This window comes from Python bivittatus, unplaced genomic scaffold, assembly GCF_059951505.1.
Source record: "Python bivittatus isolate LINGU-HERP-01145 unplaced genomic scaffold, Pbiv_v1 ctg000020_np1212, whole genome shotgun sequence".
NCBI classification, from domain to species: domain Eukaryota; kingdom Metazoa; phylum Chordata; class Lepidosauria; order Squamata; family Pythonidae; genus Python; species Python bivittatus.
The window spans coordinates 47263245-47283955 of NW_028277030.1; the positions used below are offsets into that span (position 1 = coordinate 47263245).

At 37.8% G+C, this 20711-nt stretch overlaps 1 protein-coding gene across 2 annotated transcripts in view; it reads right to left on the reverse strand.

Annotated features, from left to right (window-relative positions):
• ME1 (malic enzyme 1) overlaps window positions 1-20711 on the reverse strand; it is a 126044-nt gene that overhangs the window by 44359 nt on the left and 60974 nt on the right. For both annotated transcript variants that reach the window (XM_088138093.1, XM_088138097.1), the window contains exon 6: window positions 11714-11817. In XM_088138093.1, the coding sequence (XP_087994219.1) occupies window positions 11714-11817 (104 nt within the window). The remainder of the gene's footprint in view (window positions 1-11713; window positions 11818-20711) is intronic.

Consider the following 20711-nt stretch of genomic DNA (forward strand, 5'->3'; position numbering starts at 1 on the left):
CATTGGTAAGTCAGCTAATTGCAAAATGCAAACAGCTGGATCATATTTTAAAACCTGATTTGGAAAATATAACAAACCAGATGCACTTGGTAAATTTAGTCTGCAAATACTGTCCTTTAAAAATACTTTCCATCCATAATTTACAGCTTCTGTGGTCTCCTGGCAAACTCTTTAAGAAGAAGAAAAATCCTGTGTTGAGTAGTCAATTTGGCTTCAGACCAGAAGATGCAAAATCTTTACTAGGTTGACCCTGTTATTGCTCTGCAAAATTAGTTGGGAGCTTTGAAACACTGTGATGGAAAAGCAGCCTTGAGTCATTCCATATTACATATTGAAAAATAATAATGTCAGCAGTATATTGGTAAGTCTGTCTGCTGTCTATCACAATTATACAGCCACCCATCTCACTAAAAGTGACTCACTAAAAGCGAAAATTTACTATTTATTTTCAAAATCTTATCTTGATTTTACAGTCAACTATGGGTGATTCCCCAAAACCTCATCTGACCTTGGAAATCCAAATGGAAGTCTCTCCCCCTCCTCCTAAACCAATTCTATTTCATTTCTCAACACCACACATTTTCTTCTTCTATCTGTGCATAGAAGAACCTTGCTCAGCTTCAAGCAGAAGGAAAATAGGAATGGTGCCTCTTTTCTTTCTGATAGGGCTGCTAAAGGACAGGTATTTTATTACATAAATAGGTGATATTTTCCTGGTCTGAGAATATTAACTAGCATTGCAAGGCAGGATTTAAGATTTCAGGCTAACAAACATACTATTAAAAAAAAAAATTAGAGGCTCCCCCAAAAGACTAAGGTTTAAAGTCCAGCACTTTCAAGCATAAATTAACTATTTCAGAGCTAAAATAAGCTGTGGAAGGAGATGGATTTCTTATGCATCTGGAAAAGCAATGAAAGTCTATAGCTGTGTCAATGGGAGTTGAGCCTGATTGAGGGAAACTTTAATAACAGGTAGGGCATCTGATATTCATACAAGATTTAATGAATACTTGGTTTCAGAACTCTTATGTATTACTATGTGTATATGGTATAATTTTGAGTTAGTCCCTAGGTTATTCTCAGACTATAGACTGGTACCCCTTTGAAGGGATTCAGGCTGAAACCTGAGCAGAGAAGGAACAACAGAAAGGAAAAGGATTAAAAAGCCCTTCTGTTTTGGCCTTTTTCCTTTGGATATATTCTGGAATGAAAAGAAGTCATGCTTCAATAATAGACTGTCTTAAAACAATCTCTAGCAAGATTTTAATAAGAATAAAAACTAAGCGCGTAACATTATATGTCTGAATAAAGAATTAAAAACTGAATAAACTATTTTTTGTGTGTGAAAGTTGATTTGACGTTGACAAAAGAGAATTGCTATGACTAATACAAAAATAATAAATCAAAGAAGCAATTCATCTAGGAATCTTTGATTTGATTTTTCCAGATGGATATATTTTGACAAGAACTTCCATATGTCCTCTACTCTTAATTACTTTTTTTTTAATTAAAATCTGTCTAGGCTTGATGGTCAGATGTGAATATGTGCACATGGTAGCAATTGCAGTTTCCACTTGAACTGAAATAAAATTGGCAATGGGAAAACATTAATAATACTAAAATTATGAATCAGTAAGTTTAGACAAATACTATTGCAATCCTATAGTGTCAGAACTTCCTCACGGTCAGAATGGGAGATACTGGAAGACTGACATTACTGTTCTGGACCGAAACCTCCAGTTTTAGAGAACAGAGAAAGGAAGACTGGCAGGGGGGTGGGGGGAAAGGGCTGATATTGGGACTGACAGTCCTCCCAGCCTATAAGAATGCTTAGAAACTAGAGGCAGCCCTGAAACCAGCAGGATAGATAAAAAAAAATAATAAAGAGTGGGGGAAACAAAAACGAAACCACAATTTCTCCTCTCTCCTTCTAAAATATACAGTCCGAAAGAGTTAATTGCCCTATATATTAGAGATATAACAACACGTATATATGTATGCAAGACTGATCATCGTAGCTGAATAAAGACAAGTTATAAACATAAACATAATAATTAATAATTACATTTTAAATCATTTTGTAATCTATCCAAATATACATACAAGATATAAAAAATATTTTGTGGAAAATGAAGCTACGAAAATATTTTGTGAAAAATAAAGCTACGATTTTACTTCCCACTAGGTAGGTCTAATGAAAAAACAGCAAATAAAGATAGCAATTCTAACTGCTGAAACAAATTCTTGATTTTATACAGTAACAAATGTAGGCAATTTTAAACACTTAATCAATTTTATAAGTTCCAAATTAGTTTTTGCCAAGAATTTAAGTAAGCACCCATATTTCAAATTCTCGCTAACAATGAGAATTTGAGTGATGTTTATTATTTACCTCACAAAAATTGGTGAGACATAAAAAGCTCTGTATGGAGTTGAGCGCTCTTGAGTTCATATTCTGGTCAAATCATTGCTTCCTATTCTAATCATAATATAGTATCAACTTTGCATCATAAAGATTTATTGTCAGAATTAGGGTTCCATTTTAATTAAGGTTTGCTAAACAACTTCAAAGCTCAATTGAAATCTTAAATAGGAATACTGAAGTCCACACAATTTCAGCTTGTGTCTTATGAGATTCTAAGACTGGTAAAGCCCTCCTACATGTTTACTCAAAAATAAGTTCTGAGTCAATAGAAGGTAGGCCTAAGTAAGTAAACTTAGCACTGCAAGGAGTCTTTCCAATGAAACAGTTACTTGAAGGAATCAAATGGATTTACTTATAAAACACAATAATTTAATTCATGCATCTGCCTGAATATATGAAGGTCTGAAACTGAGTAGAGGATGGGCCACACAGAGTGGTCATACTGTTTACAACCCTGTATTTTGCCCATCTCTTTCCTTATGTTCCCTCAACTTCCCAGTGTTGAGAGAAAATATTTAGAGGAACTGGAATTAGCTTAAATACAACTCCCCCTTTGATTTAGAACTCTTAATAAATATGATCCCAAACTGTACAGCAAGCTGGGTGATTTGAGCCAGTCACTCTATCTCTCAACCCAGCCTACCTCTCCTAGGTCTGTGGTTATGGGGAAAAATAGGAGGAGACAGAAGTATGTATGTTGCCTTGAGCTCCTATATGAAAGGCAGGATATAAATCCAAAATATTAATAAACAAATAAACAAATAAGATGCACATATAACTGCCCTTTGGATCTTCTGACCAAATGCCCAGATGACTGGGAAAAATAAGAGGCATGGTGGATGTCAAGTTACAGGCAGGAGGGCAGCAAGCCCTCTCCTGTTGATTGACCAGTTAAAAGCCACATCTGTTGAAGCAAATGAGTAAACTGGGCTACTCACTGGATACAGTATCTAGGCCTTCTAAGTAGTTAGTGCAGACACTCATTGTGGGCGTCAAATGAGTATTACATTTGTAAAATGTAGCAGGTATAATTATTTTACCATTCATTTTCCAGGGTTTCAGATTTAATCTTCTTTACAGGTATGTATAAATCATAGTGATTAGAAATGCAAAAGCAGGGACTGGTGGGTAGATTTTTTAAGTGTTAGAAATAATACAGATGCTGAATAGTGCTAGGGAATAAATCAGTGAAATGGACTTAGAAAAAAAAGAAAGACTTGGCATCACTCCAAGAACTGCCAGGTGATTGAGCTGAGCCCTATCTTTATATACAGTGGGGCAAAATAGTATTTAGTCAGCCACCAATTGTGCAAGTTCTCCCACTTAAAAAGATGGGAGAGGCCTGTAATTTTCATCATAGGTATACCTCAACTATGAGAGACAAAATGAGAAAAAAAATCCAGAAAATCACATTGTCTGATTTTTAAAGAATTTATTTGCAAATCATGGTGGAAAATAAGTATTTGGTCACCTACAAACAAGCAAGATGCCTGGCTCTCACAGACCTGTAACTACTTCTTTAAGAGGCTCCTCTGTCCTTCACTCGTCACCTGCAGTAATGGCACCTGTTTGACCTTGTTATCAGTATAAAAGACACCTGTCCACAACCTCAAACAGTCACACTCCAAACTCCACTATGGCCAAGACCAAAGAGCTGTCGAAGGACACCAGAAACAAAATTGTAGACCTGCACCAGGCTGGGAAGACTGAATTTGCAATAGCCAAGTAGCTTGGTGTGAAGAAATCAACAGTGGGAGCAATAATTAGAACATGGAAGACATACAAGACCACTGATAATCTCCCTCGATCTGGGGCTCCACGCAAGATCTCACCCCGTGGGGTCAAAATAATCACAAGAATGGTGAGCAAAAATCCCAGAACCACACGGGGGGACCTAGTGAATGACCTGCAGAGAGCTGGGAACAAAGTAACAAAGGCTACCATCAGTAACACACTATGCCGCCAGGGACTCAAATCCTGCAGGGCCAGACGTGTCCCCCTGCTTAAGCCAGTACATGTCCGGGCCCGTCTGAAGTTTGCTAGAGAGCATTTGGATGATCCAGAAGAGGATTGAGAGAATGTCATATGGTCAGATGAAACCAAAGTAGAACGTTTTGGTCTAAACTCGTTAGTGTTTGGAAGAGAGAGAATGCTGAGTTGCATCCAAAGAACACCATACCTACTGTGAAGCATGGGGGTGGAAACATCATGCTTTGGGGCTGTTTTTCTGCAAAGGGACCAGGACGACTGATCCGTGTAAAGGAAAGAATGAATGGGGCCATGTATCGTGAGATTTTGAGTGAACACCTCCTTCCATCAGCAAGGGCATTGAAGATGAAACGTGGCTGGGTCTTTCAGCATGACAATGATCCCAAACACACCGCCCAGACAACGAAGGAGTGGCTTCGTAAGAAGCATTTCAAGGTCCTGGAGTGGCCTAGCCAATCTCCAGATCTCAACCCCATGGAAAACCTTTGGAGGGAGTTGAAAGTCGATGTTGCCCAGCGACAGCCCCAAAACATCACTGCTCTAGAGGAGATCTGCATGGAGGAATGGGCCAAAATACCAGCAACAGTGTGTGAAAACCTTGGGAAGACTTACAGAAAACATTTGACCTCTGTCATTGCCAACAAAGGATATATAACAAAGTATCGAGATGAACTTTTGATATTGACCAAATACTTATTTTCCAACATGATTCAGACAATGTGATTTTCTGGATTTTTTTTCTCATTTTGTCTCTCATAGTTGAGGTATACCTATGATGAAAATTACAGGCCTCTCTCATCTTTTTAAGTGGGAGAACTTGCACAATTGGTGGTTGACTAAAAACTTTTTTGCCCCACTGTATATAGATATATAAAGTTATCCTACGTTTAAGCACTAATGTGCACAATAATCTAGTACAATCCTTTAAAGATGAGGCAACTCCATGTACTCCATCAACCAGTCCATTGCTTTTTCTTCCCAAATTAGCCCTTATTCCACCAACCCACTCTCATATGTGGCCAGGGACAAAGAGACCATCAACTGGGATCTGACTGCAGATCAGCGCAGCTTTTAAACATTTATTTCTTTAGTAAGTGCAGCAACAAGACTTTTTCTTTGCTAAATTAATCTGTTGAAGTGCAGAAACAGAATTCAGAATTGTTCTAGTACTTATAATTAATTCCTGGGCTAACATCTAAGCAGATCATCCCATACAGTATTGCTCCAGGGTTGTAGATCATTGGCTCACCCTTAACTGTGATTTTGCATCTGTTCCCCCACTTGTTTTCAAGCCACATTTGCAATCCTGTTTCTGCTAGGTAGACCTTAGATTCTAATAAAAAATAAGTTCATACAAGCCTGAAGTAAGTCTGCTTATCCCTCATTTACACAGCCAGTAAGTGAAAAAGGGCTCATCACCATACTTCAATCCTGGTTTTACAAGGATTAACTCATTAACACAGTGAATATAATACTTACCAAAATATTAAAACAAAAAAACACAAACTATTTGGACAGCACACTGGATACAGCAAACTTAAACCTCATTTTTTAGAATACTAATCTGATTTGTCTGGACATTCATCATAAATTGCATAGCTTGAAGATCTTAGACATAAAAGGAAATATATTCTGTACATTTTCTTGCTCTGCTAGCCATTCTGCAAATTGCCATGTGTGTTCCTTGTCATCTTTATATAATAAAGGGTCTTCTCTGCTGCTAAAGGATTCATAAAATTTTAAAATAACTAGCAGAAACAAAATGTATTTTTCCAAGTTAAAAAAAAATTGTGTGACCTATAATTGCTATAATGGAAAACCAATTTTATATACCTTGTGTATGCTCAATTCATAAGCAAGCCCAAACTGTTATAGTGTAAAACATCATCTACTCTTATTGTTAATCTAGCAATTTCTTCATCCTTAACTATGGCACAAATATCACATTATTGTTTCGTTTCTAAGTTTTCAATTCCCTTTGTAAATAAGACTTGTCATGAAGTGACTTCATCACAGTTTTAATATTTTAATGAAATAGAGAAAACAAAAACTTTTGGGAACTGAAAAATATACATTATCACTTTCCAAAACAAACCCCAAATATGGCAGATAGATAAAAAGGACAGAAGTTTCTGTTTCGTTGTGTACCTATTGCTTAGTTTTAACAGGTATAACGGTTTACCTTGATCTCCCAGCCTGACCGCATTTCACCCCATTCTGGATGGGTTAGCTAATCTGCAAGCAGACAAGAATAGAGATTCTTTCCAGCAATGATTATAAACACTGGAATAACTTGCAGAAGAATTTCTATGACTAGAAATGTATAGATGGGCCTACTGGTAATTAAGAATTCATAATAGGCCAAGATTTTATTAAATTAAGAATTTTAGACTTAAAAAATATTTAAATTTTTCTATTAAAGTTTCTGTGTGGCCGAACATTCCTTCATAATTTCCAATTAGAGCCACATTTATCTCATTTCTTCCTAATGTATTTCTTTGCCAAAGGAAAAGACTGTGCCAAATGAATATATTAACAGCAAGTTTTAATAACATTCTAATGAAATGGTAAACAAAACCATTGTTCTGAAATCTGGACATTTTTATTTAACTTGGAACTTTACGGAATATATATGTCTGTAAGCAACTGAAGAAAATAATCCAGGGCTGCACTACACTTGATCGAGCAATAGACAAAAAAGGTTAAGTTTAAATGTTCCAGTTACTTTTGAGGAAGAAAACTACAAAGTACCCCAATAAATATTCCACTTAAATTCTAAGTATCTACAATAAAAAATGGAACTTCAAGAAACAAAAACTACATTTCTAACAAACCACTGTCTTATACTGCAACAAACTAACAATCCTAATTATCTGTGCTGTCCCATGCTTGTTGTTTTCGTGTCCTAATCTGAAAACCAGATGTTTGGTACTTGTTCCCTTTACAGATTTTCTAAGAACTTATGCTCAGATCCTGAGCTTGTGATCAGATCTCTTCCACTTCAGGATTACTTTCCCATGGAATTCAGAATGACTCTTCAATTGGTTTCAAACTGTACTTTCTAGTCATGATCCAGAGACAGTGTCAGAAATGGGCAGAGTTTTAATTTAAGGGCTTAATAAAGAATACAAGAGGCCTAAAGGGTAGACATTCCAGAAACTGAATTTTAGCACTGGCAAATGTAGGAAACAAAAGGAACTTATCCAGTCTAGAAGCCAAGGATCACTGAAAGATGCTTTAAAAAGAAAGAAAACCAGATACTTCTGCTACAAATTTGAAGTATCTACAAATACAGTGGTGCCTCGGGTCACGAACGCTTCTGTTCACAACCAATTCGGGTCACGAACAGCTCCGGTCGCAAAATTTTGCCTCCGTTCGCGAACGCTGGATCGGGTCACGAACAGCATCCGTGGCCATTTTCCCGCCCGTGACACGTGGTCCGTGGCCATTTTCTGCCCCTGACACATGGTCCACGGCCATTTTTCCACCCCTGACACGTGATCCGCAGCCATTTTTCCACCCCTGACATGTGATCTGCGGCCATTTTCCACCCCTGACATGCGGTCGTAGGGAGGGGGACTCTCCCTCCAAACAATAGCCACCTCCCTGTCCTCCACGCCAGAACGGATTAACGGTAATTACATTGAACCTTATGGGAAAATTTGCTTCGGGTCGCGACCAGAGTCGCGGAACCAATTAAGTTCGTGAACCGAGGTTCCACTGTACTTCAGTAGCATGGCTGGGGAATTCTGAGGATTGAAGTCCACATATCTTAAAGTTGCCTACTTGAAAAAACACTTATCTATATATTTAGGTAGCTGAATTGCTGATGCAGTGATATATACGCTTGAGATGTTTTAGAACGTTGTCTGAGTATGAGAGCCTATACAGTATCAAATCACCCTTTACCTATAATTTAAGACATACAAAACTTCTCATCAATTACATTACTATGTTATTTCAAGTTCATTCTACACATATATCTGCAACATACAATCTGTGCACTGAGAGGCAATTAGGAGCATCCTGATTTTTCATGCAAACTATATAAAGCTGAAGGTAATGGATTTTGTACCAGTGATCAGCACATGACAACACAACTGAATCCTGAGCACACAAAATCAGGTAAAAACATTTTGAACTCAAATATGAAAAAATAATTATAATACACTGTACAGAATTTTAAAAGTAATTATACAGTATCACTGAAAATCAAGCATATAGGCAAAGGCGTATGAAGGTAAGCAACTACATTTATTTTATCAAGGGACAGCATGGAGAGAGAGAGAGAGAGAGAGAGAGATACGCACCCACCCACCCACCCACACATACACACACATATATATTCAGCGACACACGTTTATCCAACATTTTTTATTATCATCATCATCTTCATTTTTGATTTCTTCTGACCATCTTCCATTAAAACATTTCCCTTTCCCCTAATTGCCTTTCATGTGAAAGACCCTCTGTTTAAAAAAAGTAGAAAATTATGAAAGATGCACATGGCTGCATGTAGTGTATACCTTGACCATGATTCAAGGGAAGCAAAATACAAGCTTTGTTTAATTGTCATGCTTATGCAATCCTGCTTAAAGCAACCTCTCATTTTCTGTCCTCTTTTCCTGCATAAAAACAAGCATGCATAACAAGTAAGGTGCTACAAACCTAGAAAATTAGAAACAAGGATTGTGGTTAATTTATAATGCTATTTTCTGGCTGTACTAAAAATTTTACAATGTAAAGATCTTTTTTAAGGTCAGATCATCGTCATCTTGAAAAACGCTGTTCTATCAGTAAGCATGAACCTACTATACCCCAAAAAACCACACCCATGTGATTTTACTTCCTATGTAGCTTGTGTTTTACCAAGCATCTGACCAAATGCACCTTTAGTGCTACAGGGATATTTCATCTAATGCTTATGATATTATTATGATATCAGTCTTGTTGAGATTGAAACTGAGAATCCTGCATGAATGGCAAAGAAAGGAGAAGGGTTTACTTGGTGCCTTTTCTGTTTCTTTTAACCTTTATGTAACTTTCCAACAAATCGGTGTATTATTCTCGCTGCTGTGAACAAATATTTCATATTACTGAAACAAATAAAAACTACTGATTTTGTTCTTAAGGCACGATCATTTCATAAGGTTAGATTTTCTTCAAATCAGTGAGATTGCTTATTATAGTCAAGCAGAAACTGCATGAGCACTACATCTATGCATTGGTTTCCACAGAAATATTACTAACTCTAAGAATTCTAATCTGTGGTCAGTGCATGCTACAGAGACACTGTTGCCTTGCTCTTATTCCCACTCATTCTGTCTCTGATTTACACATGCAGCAGGTCATTAATAAGAAACTGTATTCATTAGTTTTATGTCCCCATCACCATCTTCCATACAGTTCAGAAGAAGAGGCGTTATCTATTGGAAGTCCAACACTATCATGATCCCCTCTGTGCACTGACTGAATGCATAGATTGTTTAGAGCTTAACAAGATGCTATCACCACAGATCTACTGTATATTTCAATCCCTAGACAAACATACTATTTTTAATGGGGTCAGTGCATTCACTGAACTGACAGATTGTTTAGTCAATTCATTTACATGCATACATGAACCACCTATAAACTATTTATGAGCAAAAGAATTACTTAATTTACTCTCGATCAAATGCATTTTGATATAATTTCAACAAGTAGCCATTGCCAATTAAGCTACAGCAGCACTGTATCAAGGAGGTTAGGAACTGGCAAGCTTCTCAAGCCCTTCAAGGCTCCCCCCTCCCCAAAAAAATAAACTGCTAAAAATCTCACACAATTTTAGTGATCTCATTCCAAGTTCATGTGAAAATCTCTCAAAATCTTGGGAGATCTCATGTGATATTTCAGTGTTCTTCTGCAAGAACTGACAGAGTTTAAAAAATTAATTTAATTTCGGGGGAGGTTGTGGGTATCATTTTGGAGGCACAACAGATATCCTGACACTCGCACTCACCACATTACTGATTGCTGAGATAGGTCCACCTTACTATGCTGTCTGACAATGATTAAGTATCAGTGTTTGCTGAGGTAGCTGAGTATGAATGAAGTAACTTCCATTCTAAGAATTTTCTCACTCCTTGCATATTTCTTCTATTGTGGTTACTTGTATGATAAAATGATTTTGCACACCACATCTACTCTACATCTGGTAACCATGCTTGGTATGAAGACTGCTGAACTCAGCTGCTGAAACCGCATATTACATATTATTCTGGATTGTTTCATATCACTAGTTCAGCAGTTCTCTCTGTCTGTACACTTATATGTGCGTCACACATTTAAAGTATCAACTGGAAGGGATTTTAGTATTATTCATAGCAAATTATATATAGATCATGTGATAACTGTACACATGAAGGAGTTTTTGTCTTTGCTGTAACTGTACATGAAAGTGAAGCTGTAATCAGCTGCGACTTCCCTACCATAAGCATCCCACACTTCTACATAGGGAAAATAAATCCAATATACAACTTTCTGCTATAATTTGTTCACAAATTGCAATAAAATTATGTTTTATTTGCTTCTTTCGTAAGACACGGGCTCTGGTAATTGGATATAAAAAGCAGTGCCAAGTACTATAGCAATAAATTTACCATAAACTCTGATTCACCCATTCTAGTTTTCTTAAATTTAAAATAACCATTTTAAAAGAGAGAGGTAGATTATGACAACTTCCTCAACTTCTTGCTGTTGTTGTAAAAAAGGAAATCCATCCACAACAGCTCAACATTATACATAAATGAGTTAAAAGTACCATCTGTACAGTGGTACCTCGGGATACGAACTTAATCCGTTCCGTGACTCTGGGCGTATCCCGAGTTGGTCGTAACCCGACGCAAATTTCCCCATAGGGTTCAATGTAAATCCGGTTAATCCGTTCCACCCTCCGAATCTGGTCACACCCCGAAGCAAATTTTCCCATAAGGTTCAATGTAATTACCGTTAATCTGTTCTGGCGTCCGTGGACCATGCGTCAGGGGCGGGAAAACGGCCGCGGACTACGTGTCAGGGTGGAAAAATGACCATACCCCGAGGCGGAGTTCGCACATCGAGGTAAATTTTTGCGGCTGGAGCTGGTCGTAACCCGAAAAGTTCGTTAGTAGAGGCGTTCGTATCCCGAGGTACCACTGTATTTCTAAGTCTGCAAAAAGCATGCATCTTAACTTCTAAGTTAAGTTGTCCTTTCTGCCCTCAAGAAAGTAAAATCCTGAAACATCCAATGGTGTAAACTGCAGAAATATAACCACTTACTGGGAAACTGCAGCTTCCATAAATTCATCTAGAAGATCATCATAAGCCTGGCCTCGGATTCGTTTATGTTTCAGACCAATGTACAAAGGATCATTTATCAATTCCTGTTCGAAAGAAAAGAAAACAAATCATTATAATAGTTAACTTTTGGCACCCCTGAATCCAAAAAGACTGTATGAGCGTACTTACAACTTTAAATTGGAAAAATTGATCTATCTTCCAGGGAATTATGAGAGAGAAGAATGGTGGGAGATCTCCAACATAAAGATTTTAGTACTGTATACTCCTTGAGCTATAATTCCTTTGATACTTTATGAGAGTTAAACAAATATAAAACTGATATGTACATATAGTGTAAATACATTTGGAAAATATATATGAATGGTGATAGGTTGGGGAATTCTGGGAGTTGAAATCCACATGTCTTAAAGTTGCCAAGGTTGAGAAACCCTGGATTAGAGATACACACAAGTATAAGTGAATTCATTTGTAAGAATGAAAAGCTAAGTAGGGTTACCTGGGAGACTATCAGGAAATAGATAGATTGGGAAGTGAAAAAAAAGTTACAGAAGGAAACAGTGGCAAATCACTTCTGCATTGTTGCCAAGAAAGCAATATGGATATCTTTGCATAGTCTCCAATAGTCAAACTTCACATAGGGTCAGTAGGTTTTTAAAGTAAAAACTAAACACTTTCTTTAATTTAAAATTGCTGACAGCATTCTACATAAATTTTTTTCAGTCATTTATAACTGAAAAAACAAAACTTCTATTTATACATTTCTAAAATCAGATTACATAACAGAAACTGTTTTTCTTGTGAGAAGGAAAACATAATGCTTTTTTAGAGTAGACATTATATCCTTTTTAAGACTAAATGTTAGCTTTTAATCTCATATATCAAATTGTACCTTATAATTTGCAAATCCAAATACATGCAATATCCAAGGCAAAAATAAACAGAAATGAATAAATGAACCCCTGACCACATCAAAGCACAGCTAATTTTTATACTTCAGAGAGTTCCGCAAAGTGTATTTCAGAAGGAAGATATGGTTTGGGCATTGTACTGTTATTTAAATCTAAGCTACCAATTACAACAAAATCGAATACCATCTTCCAATTGCAGGAAACCTCTTTCTGGGGTAGACACACATAATCCTTGCCTTACAGAATGACAGCACAGAATCATTTTTATTTTCTAGATCTCATTAGAAATTGTGCCTAAGTACTGTCCTTAGGCTCCTTGGAAAAATCAATGGGGGGTGACAATAATGTGCAGCATAAAACCAAAACAAAATTGGAATTCACGTTTGACTAGGAAATCTTCACTGGGGGGGGAGTCATTTCTTAGGAACCAGCTCAACATGCCATTCATACTGAAGCCGTTATAGAGATGGACATGCCTAGACTCGAGGGTGTCCCATTCACATTGGGCAAGGACACTGAAGCTACAAAATACCATATAAAGCTGTAGCACTAGCAATGAGCAGTCAGTGACCACAGGTTTTACAGAGGACTTATTAAATCTATCTCTCTTCAGAACTGCTTTGGGAGAGGCACCAATTAGGACACTGGGTATTTGAAACCCCATGAGGCATAGCCAGAGATACTTTTTTAGAAGATATCCCATCAAGGGGACTTAGTACTCAGATACCAGTGCCTCTTATTAATTCATATCCTTTATTTTGGATTCTCCATCACTCCTGGGACCTCCAGAATGGCAACAACTTTGGACCAAAGGAAAAATATATAATATGGTGCTCAACTAGTTGCTCAAAACCTTCCATTTCTTAGGCATACTTAGGAGAAGAAGCATCCCAAGGCTGTGCATATTACAGATCCACTCCAAAGCACCATGACTTCCACACGTCACCTTGGGAGTTTGAGGAACACATACTGTACATTGTGTGTTTCTTCATGGGTAACCCCCCAAATTCATCCCTTAAGTCTAGTGACACAGAAGCCTACTTCTTTTCCCTTTCAGAAGAAGTATCATTCAACCTGAGGAACATGTTCCTCCTCTATACCAAAGTGATACCACACAATAAATACCCCATCCTTATACGAAAACAACAAAGGGCCAGAACACTTCGTTGTTCCTCAAACTGTCAAGGTGGCATGCATGGAAATCATAGCACCAGATAAGACTCCTGGCAGCAAAGTTCAGTATGCAAGCTCATGGCTGGCCAGATTGGAACAAAATTTCAGAATCAAAGAAGTAGAAGGCTAGTAGAAGCCCACATAATTTATTCAGCAAGATACAACAATCAATAGGCAGAAGCGCTATATTCCCTGACCCCTCCCTATTGTAATCACCTCCCCAGAGTAATTTATTTTCCCTTAGTTAAAAGAAATGTTGTCCAGGAGGAAATACATTAGAAAGAGAAAAGAAAAATTCTCGTTTTCTTTGCAATAATCCACTGTACATGCAACTTTCAATCCTACATTCCCACTGTCACTGAAAAGATGCAGATGGTTTCCACTGGATAATACCAAGACAAGGCTAAAGAGCTGAAAAAGCTGTCTCACAAGACTGAATTCTATCAGAAACCTCATAAAAGCAAGGCAAATAATGTCTGAATCCCAAAAGTCATCTATGATTCTAGATCTTGTGGAATACATTCAAATATGGTGGACTTGATTCAGAGATTCCTAATGCAAGCAGAATTGCACTTCCATTTTCCAAAGAACGAGAGAGCAACTACTTCTGACTTTTTCCTCACAAACATTATATCTTGGGATAGTAGGAAGGCTCAGTAACTTCAGTGACTCTTAGAACAGGAGTTCCTGGTAAGCTCACCCTTGACAGTATGTTTAAAGAGAAAGGAGTGAAGCTAAGAGCAATCCACCGTGAGAGTAAGAGTAGGTGGCGTTCTGAAGATAAGAGGCAAGGCAGCTTCTCCCTTGGAGAAACTCAAAATCAAACCCAGAAGGCAATGGAAAACAATTTCCATATTATTACCAAGCAAACTGTATGGATAGAGCTAAAGCATTTAAACAAGTTTTGTAGAGTTACAAATAGATTTTTGTAACATTTTTGTTTATTGCTAATATCTGGTTTAAGCAACATAAATGCAGAGTCTACACACAGGCATCAGACTCAAATAGATTACATAATCAGCAAAAGAAGATAGAGAAGGCCAATCCAGGCAGCCAAGCCTGTCCCATGTGCAAATTGTGGAAGATTATAAATTGTTAGTGTCAAAGATATGGATCAAGATTAAAGAAATGTGTCACCAAGATTTGACCTGCAGGAACAAATTCAGCACACATTTTAAAAAGTGACCTGAAGAGCTATGGGAAAAAAACTGAAGCAGAAAAAGTATTCCCAAATGTCAAGAGGAAAAGATCCTAATGATCTTTAAACAAACTATCATGGGCACCAAGATCAAATATGAAAGAGATCTCATAGATGCAAGGTTAATGGAAGAGGGAAAGATTTTATGAAAGCCCTTTGCAAACGGGATTATAGACAGAACATTTGCAGAGAGAGAATATATTTAGGATCTGATGTGATGGAATGGAATTATGAAGGCCAAGCTCAGGGAGATAAACATTTTCTTAGCTCGCCAGAACCGCATGAGAGGAACAAGAGGATGAGACTGGCACCTCCCTGAGGAATTCACACTGTTGTGGCTGGAGGACTTTGGGAACTGGGGTTTTAATCTGGGAAGATTCTTGCTAGAGGTTGTAGCTAATAAACATAGCTGAACTGGACTGGCATTGTCTCTTGGAGTTCCTTGGGCTAGGCCTGACATCAATCTTCCCAGACTCAAACTCCAGTTCCCAAAGTCCTCCAGCCACAACAGTGTGAATTCCTCAGGGAGGTGCCAGTCTCATCCTCTTGTTCCTCTCACGCGGTTCTGGCAAGCTAAGAAAATGTTTATCTCCCTGAGCTTGGCCTTCATAATTCCATTCCATCACATCTACAGTAACTTCACAAGAAAGGGAGGTGAAAAATGTAAAAAAAAAAAACTTTGAGTGGAATGTAGTGACAAGATTGTGAAGAATAAATGTATTTCTATGCCAACAAAGATCAGAATGTTAAACGATGTTAAACAACGGCCTTTCCTGTGGTAATGTATGTCTATGAAAGCTGGACACTGGAAAAGGGTCAAAGAAGTGAGATCCCTTCAAATTAAGGGCTACCATGGATTGCAAAAAGAGCCAGTCAGTCCTGGACCAAATACCGATGAACTTCTCTCTTGAGGGGATGATCAGCAAACAGAAACTCACATACTTTAGACATGTGATGCAAGTGAATGATGGATAGAAGAAAACAGCTATGTTTAGAAAGGATGAAAGAAGCAGAAAGAGAGAATAACAACAGATAAAATGGATAAACAAGATCAAAAAGTTACAGAGCTGCCCTTAGGAGAACTACAAGTTATTACTGGAGACCAGCTGAACCACAAGCGTTGGTCTATGCAGTCAGGAATCAAATTTGATGGCGCTTAACTAACTAACCACCCTCCAGCGAACATATGGTTTTGTCATATAACACATTATTTCCAAAAATACTCTGAACCTCAGTATCAGTTTTTAGGGAGGGAATGATGGTAATATTGAAGATGCAACAGAAATGACAAGATACTCCTGGTCCACATGAGAAACAGTAGTTATCTGGATCTGAAACTATAGGGAAATACAGTTGTTTCATATTACTATTGTTTTAGCAAATGACAAGTTTGTTCTACAACACTATACACAAGCCATATGCTGTCATTTTTCATTAACTTGATTAAACAGCCATTGAACAATTTAAAAACATATTTCAGGACACTTCATCAAGAGATTATCTGTACTTATTTTTCTTTTAAAATACCCTGCTAAACTGGGTGAGTTATGAACTTGTAAAACTAAAATATACACATAAACCTTGCATATAGATTAGGGGTGGAAATCTATGGCCTTCCGGATATTGCTAGCTTAGCAGATGTTCAGTAACATCTGAAGGACTGTAGATGTAGTGCTTCCTCAGACCAATACTTGAATCAGAAGGCTTGCAATCAGATATTCAGTGAAGAGCTCTTATAAGATACTTGCATTGCAGATACCAGAAAAGCCTTTAATAATGAGGAACAGCAGCTACTGCAAACTCTAGGATACAAGTCCTAAACATAGTAGTCCCCCATCTTTTTCTCATACTGTTACATTATAACAGACTGAGAACCATTCACTTCTCATTGGGAGAAGCCGTCGGCATCAGTGCATGGTTATTGTAATTGACCAGTCTGGTCTCAGGCCCTTTGCTTCTCCCTTTGCCAGCTCTGGTCCTCAAAGTAGTTCCCCCCATGCAATATAGATGAAATAAAATGCAATGGCAAATTTAGACAGCCAGTTTGACCAAATGGCATAAAGAAGACTTATAAGGAACATGGATTGCAGTCCTGGGTTGTAGGCAAATCAGAGTCTGCAGAAACTAAATTGGGCAGATCTAGACAACAGGGGAAATGATGGCTGTTCCATGCTAAGAATGAGTGTTTTGAATCTCAAACCACAAGCTCACTCTCATTAGAGCAAAATATGATCTAATACTACATCTGAACTACTTCATACTCCAAAGTGTCATATTGATTGTTGTTGTGAAGAAATATGAGGGAGCACTAAGTACACTGCCTTGAGCTGTACTGAAAAAGTGGATATAAATCTAATAATAAAATACTGAACAAATGAATAATTAAGAATATTCAATACTTTCAACATCTATATAACTATATCTGCATTGATGCAGCAATACACTGTTGCGGATATGAAACCAGACAGCACTGTTCAGAAATATTCATTTAGAAGCACCAACATTACCTTTCCTCATCTGCTGGAATTGGTATGCTGAATCACAGATCACACCAGAGACAGTGGATAATATGTATTGTTCTTCATAGACTATTTGTAAATAGAAGAAGCCTCAAACAATATGCAGCAATAAGCTCAAAAACATTTCAGTGATCTCTCAAAAACATCTCATATTTATGTGGTTGAGGCACAGTTTCTCACCACTTTAACAAGCCCACTCAAGCTTCAGACTGTAAGCCTCAACTTCCACTTTCATCCACCAAAGGAGGACATAGAAAACCACTATTTTTAAATCAAGGACAGTTTCTCATGATCAGTTAGTTCCAGGATAGATTACTCAAAATTGGTATCATTCTCAATTGGCAAGACTGGCCATACATATCAAGAAGCAAGTCAGATCTAAAACCACCTCCTGCATATAGAAATAGTGGAAAGCAGAATATATGGAGCAAGATAGAAGAGCTATGAGTTAGAAATGGCTTACAAAGAAATGTTTAATGCTAAAAATTTAAATGTGGACTGTTGCTTTAGTAAATTCTCCCTTGATCTATAGAGAACATTTATGTTAAGATTGCTTAAAATACTATTTACTTTTCAAACTATTGAAATTCATCTAACTTAACAAAAAGGTTCCAGAAACTATTTATAATTACAGTTCAGAAGTGTAAGGTAGCTATTGCAGAAAAGCCTCAGCAGATGGCAGCACGTAGCTGACCTTGTCAGGCCTGGGTAGTGCTTTCATGCAAGGCTACTAGAAAATCCCAGGACTTTAGGCTAGACAGGAAGTCAAAAACATCCCCAAAGGAGGCTGTGGCAAATCACCTTTGTACAGCTGCCAAGAAAACTACACATCCATGTCCATGAAGTCATCAGGAGTCTAGCTCAGCTCAAAGGAGATGTAACTTTTATTACAAAAAAAGGAAAATGTGCCTTTTCTAAACTTAACCCAGTTTTTCACCTGCTTTAGGCTGGATTGCAAGCAACTTGAACTTGAGAGGATTGGTCTGGGCACACAGGAGGCCTCTACTAACGTCACACTGTGCCTTGGAGCATCAGCGTCACAGCTACATTGGTACAGAAATGTATTTACAGTCTCTCTGTTGGCTACAACTAGGCTCTTCCAAATCAATTTTACAAAAAGAGCAATTTCAGAATAATGCCTGTTCATACTTGTCTAACACATGCTTCAGTCTCATGGTGTAGGACGAGGCAGAACCTTTTCCCCTGGGGGGACAGGGTTAGGATTTTCAGTGCCTTGGATCCTCCAGTCACTGATGTGCAACTATATACAATATATATGCTCGTTTTCTCTGACATACACACTTCTATTTTCCTCCAGGAATCCCACTTGGTGGAAGAATATGCCAACTTTCACTAGCCAATTTTTATTTCTGTAGTGGGCAATGCCATGACACACATTTGTCAAGGCCAAGGGCAACTGAGCATGAGGGAATTCGAACAAAACCTTTTCATTAAAATTAATCCTGAAAGGAACTAGTAGGAATCGATTCCTGAGAGGAACTACTAGGAAGTGAATCTGAAAAATGGAACAATTCAACTGATGATGTCCCCAAAAGAAGCAGCTGCCCTAGGCCATTTAATGGGTTGAGTAAAAATGGTGGGCAAGGTCTATTTCTAGAAATAATCTGAGAAAAATCTACCCTTTTCCACCCTTGCTCTGGCCTTTGCACTCTTTGAAGCCTTTTTTGTCCTAGTCAGTTCACTTCTACTCTCAGAAATGGGCTGAGCAAGGAAATAAAAGCAGCACATGCCAGATTGAGTCATTATAAGTAAACCCTCACATACACTTTTCATCAGAATTAGCAATTGATTTGGCCCTGATCATATGGGCAGGCAGTATTGCAAAAGAATGAGACCCCAAGCTGCGTCGGACATTATCTAAGTCCCCCACCGTTAAGATGCCTTGTTCTCCTTTTTAATGGAAGACAGTCAAGCAGACACTAGCCAGCTTGGCAGCAAATAAATGGAAACGATATTGAGGTGTGAGGACAGAAGTGGCCACTCAACACCTGCGTACAATCCCAGGGCAACTATTGTCCAAAGAGGCCACTAGTTTTCATACATTGTGGCAAGTCATACAGTAGGTCATTGCAAGTAGCATTTGCTACTTAAGTTCGTTCTGGACTGATTTTCCCACATTGCTGACATTCTGTCTACTGGAACTTAAAGATAACACACCCTGAGCCCTTGACTTGCAAATATGATTGTGAGAATTCATTTTGATAGCTATGTTCAAAATTCAAGTTTAAAAGCAACAGCCTCTGCTCAATAGTAACTTTTTAAAGCTGTCATTTGGATGAGCACTGTATATCTTAGAAACTAAACAGCAGTTCAAAACTCACTACCGTCAGACACTACTGTTGCTTTGCACCACAGAGCCCTTAGGATAGAAATGGTTCTCTCCAAATATTTATCTTTGCTGTTTATTTTTATGGAACATGGTACAAATAATAGCACTCAAAGCATCTGACACCATCACCATATAAATAAGGTTGTTATAGTTTCATCTACTACCAAAAAAGGTTTATGTAGGTGATACATGGAGAAAAATGCCTTCACACATATCTAGCTCTTCCACTGCCTACTGAACAGCCTGTTATAAAATAAAGGAAGGCCATACATTTGTGAATAGCTCAACCTTTTAGTATGCTCTTTTATAAAAACCTGACATTCTGGAGGAAAAAAGGTTACAAAGGATCATATCTCCCTCATTATGGGATTCTCATTGTTAATACTCCTTTTTTAAAACTTACTGAAAGGGGAATCAGATCCTCGAGTTGTAAAATCAAACTCGAGATAATTGAAAATAAGCCTATCTGTTTTGAATCTATTATCTTAGTATTGATGTGACCAAACTCAAACCATTTTTAAAATACAATTTTCCTTTTAGAATGAAGGTAACATTTCTAATTGATTTTGATTATGTGCCATCAAGACAGTGTTGACTCTTAGCAACCACATAGATAGATTTTCTCCATGACAATCTGTCTCTAACTTGGTCTTCCAATGGTGCATTCATCACCACCGTAACTATGTCTATCCACCTTGCTGCTGGTCGTCCCCTTCTTCTCTTTCCTTCTATCTTTCCCAGCATTACAGCCTTCTCCAGAGAGCTGGCTTCTTCCATAATGTGTCTGAAGTAGGATAATTTGAGCCTGGTCTTGAGTGAGAACTCTGGG